Below are 4,253 nucleotides of genomic sequence, written 5' to 3'. Positions count from 1 at the left end.
TATACCAAAATCGTTTAGATATTGGTACATGATCGTTGAATCTTTCTAAACGATCTTGGTACATGAACTTATACTAAATCTAAATGATCTTGATACACCATTTTGTACCATGATTGTTTAGATTTATCATTTATCAATCTAAAATATCATTTATCAATCTAAAATAGATAGTGATCTATCTATGTCTATTTGAGAAAGATAATTGATCGTTTAAATTTTTGTACATGATTAAGAATTTTGAGACGACAAAGAAGGATGGAATTCTAGAAGAACAAATGAAAAAATCACAAATAAGAAGTGGGAATAACATAAAGATGTGCATGAATTCAATACTCGTCTTGAGAAATTCAAAACCAACAAGGACAAAACTCAAATTTATAAAAAAAACAACGGTGGTTTCATGAATTTTTTTTATACGGCCATAAATATTTTAGCGTATTATTTTAAATAGGTAAATTAACCTTAAAAAACCATAAATTTAAAAAACACAAGACCAAAAACAAAATTTACCAATTAACTTTCATAAAACATTTCAAAATTTTCGCTCTTTGAGCGCCCGCTGCCGGAGAAATAAAACATACAAATTTTAATAGTTTTATCAAGAAGATTTAAATATATATAGATGTATTAAAAATCTAAATTTTACTACACAGCTGCACCAACTGAACTTTGTGCAGGCATCTTTCTTAGGCCTATTTTACTCATTATATGCCTCACATTCTCTGCATCTTTCCATCTTCCAATCGCAGCATAAATATTTGCAAGTAATATATAGTTTCCCGTATTTTCAGGCTCAAGCTCGAAAAGTTGCTCTGCTGCTACCTCTCCAAGTTCGACATTCTGGTGTATCGAGCACGCACCAAGCAGAGCCCCCCAAATAGAATGGTTCTGCTGGAATGGCGTTGACTTGATCAAATCATATGCTTCATCCAATCGACCAGCACGACCAAGAAGATCAACAATACAGGTGTAGTGATTGGGGCGTGGACTCGACGGATGGTTTTCGATCATATACTTGAACAATGCCAAACCATCATCTACCAATCCTCTATGGCTGCAAGCATGTAAAACAGAAGTGAAAGTTATCTCATTCGGTTTCATCCCGGAACGAACCATCTGGTTGAAAAGCAAAACAGCAGTCTCACCATGTCCATGCATTCCATAGCCAGCTATCAAAACACTCCACACAATAATGTCCTTCTCTTTGTTTGGAATTTCATCGAAAATCTTATGGGCATAGTCTAAACTTCCACATTTTGAGTACATATTTATCAAACCAGTGATAACAGCAATTTTTGAAATAAAGCCAGATCTCACCAAGTAGGAATGTAAATTCATCACTTGCTTCAAATCTGCTAGAATGGCATAAGCTGGGATGACACTACTGAAAGTAGCATGGTTTGCTTCTACTTCTTCAATGAGCATACTTTTAAAGAGTCCCACTGCTTCTCTTGGAAGTTCATTATGAATGAGCCCCGAGAGAAGTGCATTCCAAGGGACAGTTCTCTTCTTTGATGTCTTCGCAAACACTTGAAAACTATAGCTCACAGCATTACATTTTGCATACATGTCTATCAAAGCAGTAACCACGAGTACATCAGAGTCAAGTTTTTTCCTGAGTACCCAAGCATGTAAGCTCTTCCCTTGCTTCAAACAACACAAGCTTGCGCAGGCAGAGAGAAGAGAAGCTAAAGTCACTACGTTTGGCACTACTCCATCGAGCTGCATTGCCGGGCAAAGAGCCAAAGCACTCTTGGCATTTCCATTCATGATATAGCCATTAATCATCGAAGTCCAAGTAATAACATCCTTCTCATTTGTCTCCGCGAAAACTAGTGATGCCTCACCCATACCACCACATCTCGAATACATATCCACAAGTGCATTCCTTACTTCAATCTTCTCTTGTAAATGGTTTTTTTGCACTAGTTTATGAACCTTAATTCCCAATTCCAACTCCTTCAAGTAACCACATGATGGCAATACAGACACAATCGTGGCAGAGTCAGGTTCAACTCTTGCATCCATCATGCGGTTAAAAACCGCCAGAGCTTCCTCTGGCCGCCCATTCTGAAACCACCCACTGATCATCGTGTTCCATGAAACCACACTCCGGTCCAGCATTACATCGAAAACCTGTCTCGCTAGCTCCATTTTCCCGCAGTTCATGTACATTGCTAGCAAGGAATTTTGCACAAACATGTTTGAAGAAAACCCAGATACTAGAGCTCGTCCATGAATCAAAACTCCAACATTAAGCATTGACATAACACTACAAGATTTGATAACCAAAGGGAATGTATACTTATCCGGCCAGCACTTCCCCGAACAAATCATTGAATCGAACACCCTAAGTGCATCAAAATGAAAGCCCTTGTCCACATACATTTTAATTATGGCGTTCCATAAAAACAAACTAGGGTCAGACAAATCATCGAACAGCTTGCGTGCAAGTGGGACGCACCCACAAAACGCATAGGAGACAGCGAGGTGTGATGGAAGATGGATGAAGTTGGGAGAGTGCAGAATCCCAGAAGTGATTGTGTGGGCATGGAGAATTTTGGTTTTGTTGAGAGAGCGAGTGGCGGCATAGTGGCGGAGCAGTGAGTCGTAGCGATAGACATTGGCGATTAATGGCTTTGATTTGGACAGAGCCTGCGATGGTCCATTCATTCATCAATCTGAAGAAGCAAGTTAATGAGAAGAAATGCGTAGGCAACAACCAGGCTCTAGTTGGAATAACTGTGTCGATAGGTGTGGTTTTGCAGCCGTGCTTTGCCTTTCCTGTGTTGGAGTTTGACAGAGCTGTTCCTCAAATCTCCACAATCTCGATATATTTCTATTCAAAATACATCAATAGGTTTCAACAAACCACCACAGAGGTAGTAGCAAGGTAATTTATCCGGATGGCCTCTTTTTTAAAGTCCAAATGAAATTTGGCCCATATTTCAAATTCTAATCTAGTATGGTTTCTGACGACGTCAGCCACTTGCAAGTTTACCAAACTAACCCCACATGCACGTGAAAGCCAATAGATTTAGGGCTGTCAAAAAGAATGGTAGAGCTTTCCTCCTATAAATGGCAAATTTATTTTTAAATTGATAAAATAATAAAATATGGATGAACAATAACTTAAATATTTCTATCTAAGTGACAAATGTGATTTCTAAAATACAAGAATTCATAAATATTTTATAATTAGTACAAACTATCCATCTACACTTGAATATTCTAATTTTCCCCCAAAAAAGAAAATAAACTATCAAATTATCTCTAATATATTACATCCCATTCAATTTGTGCATGCCACCATTTCACATTCCATTCATTATTTGGAGTTTGGAAGCAATTGAGATCCCTAGTATCTCCTTCTTCACTTTTGAAAACCCTAGCATTTTTTTGTCTCATCTCCTTTCCTTCGATTAGCATCTCCTTTCCATCTTTTTCGTTCGCGCCGCCATATCTTCTTCGTTCAATTAGCATCTCCTTCGTGCCGCCATATCTTTGTTTGCCACAAATACTCTATAATTAATACAAACTATGCACCACACTTGAATATTCTAATTTCCCCCTAAAAAAGAAAATAAATCATCAAATCTTCTGTAAGATATCACTTCCTATTCAATTTGTGCATGCCACCTTTCACATCCCATTCATTATTCGGAATTTGGAAGCAATTGAAATCTCTTGCATCTCCTTCTTCACTTTTGAAAACCCACCATTTCTTTGTCCCATCTCCTTTCCTTCGCGTATTCTTCGTTCAATTAGCATCTCCTTCATGCTGCCATATCTTTGTTCACTGTAAGTTGTTCCTGACTTTTCGGTTCCCCATTCCTCGCTTTTCATTCGTCGTCCCTCACTTATCCATTCGCGGTTGAATCTTTAACGTTGAAGAACGGTTCAACTTCGTCTTGTTGACATAATTTTAGGGATTCAAAGCAAAATAGTCTTAATTAAATTTAGGTGTAAAATTTACATTTAAAAAAATTTAAAAATTTTGAATTAAAACCATGACCTATTGAATAAAATTAGGGCGGGATACATATCAAACATTATATGTGGCATTATTGTAAGGATTCGAACTAAGAATCTAAAAGTAATGTGTATAATTTGTATTTTAAAATATTGTTAAAAATTTGAATTATGAACAACACTCATGGCTTCTTCTACCATAGATGTGAAGTTTATAGCATGTTATGATGCATCTAGTCATGGAATATAGTTGCAAAATTTTGTCACTAGGCTGTAAATAG

At 37.1% G+C, this 4,253-nt stretch overlaps 1 protein-coding gene across 1 annotated transcript; it reads right to left on the bottom strand.

The window, feature by feature from the left end:
• Positions 1 to 505: 505 nt before the first annotated feature.
• LOC103499128 (pentatricopeptide repeat-containing protein At5g39350) lies at positions 506 to 2,911 on the bottom strand. Its single transcript, XM_008462031.3, has one exon. It carries the CDS (start codon positions 2,671 to 2,673, stop codon positions 646 to 648), a length of 2,028 nt encoding a protein of 675 aa, XP_008460253.1. The 5' UTR covers positions 2,674 to 2,911; the 3' UTR covers positions 506 to 645.
• Between the last annotated feature and the right edge of the window lie 1,342 nt (positions 2,912 to 4,253).

This window comes from Cucumis melo, chromosome 7, assembly GCF_025177605.1.
Source record: "Cucumis melo cultivar AY chromosome 7, USDA_Cmelo_AY_1.0, whole genome shotgun sequence".
In the NCBI taxonomy this organism is placed as follows: Eukaryota; Viridiplantae; Streptophyta; class Magnoliopsida; order Cucurbitales; family Cucurbitaceae; genus Cucumis; species Cucumis melo.
Note: the sequence above shows the minus strand (reverse complement) of the source record. Positions and strands in the feature narration are given on the sequence as shown.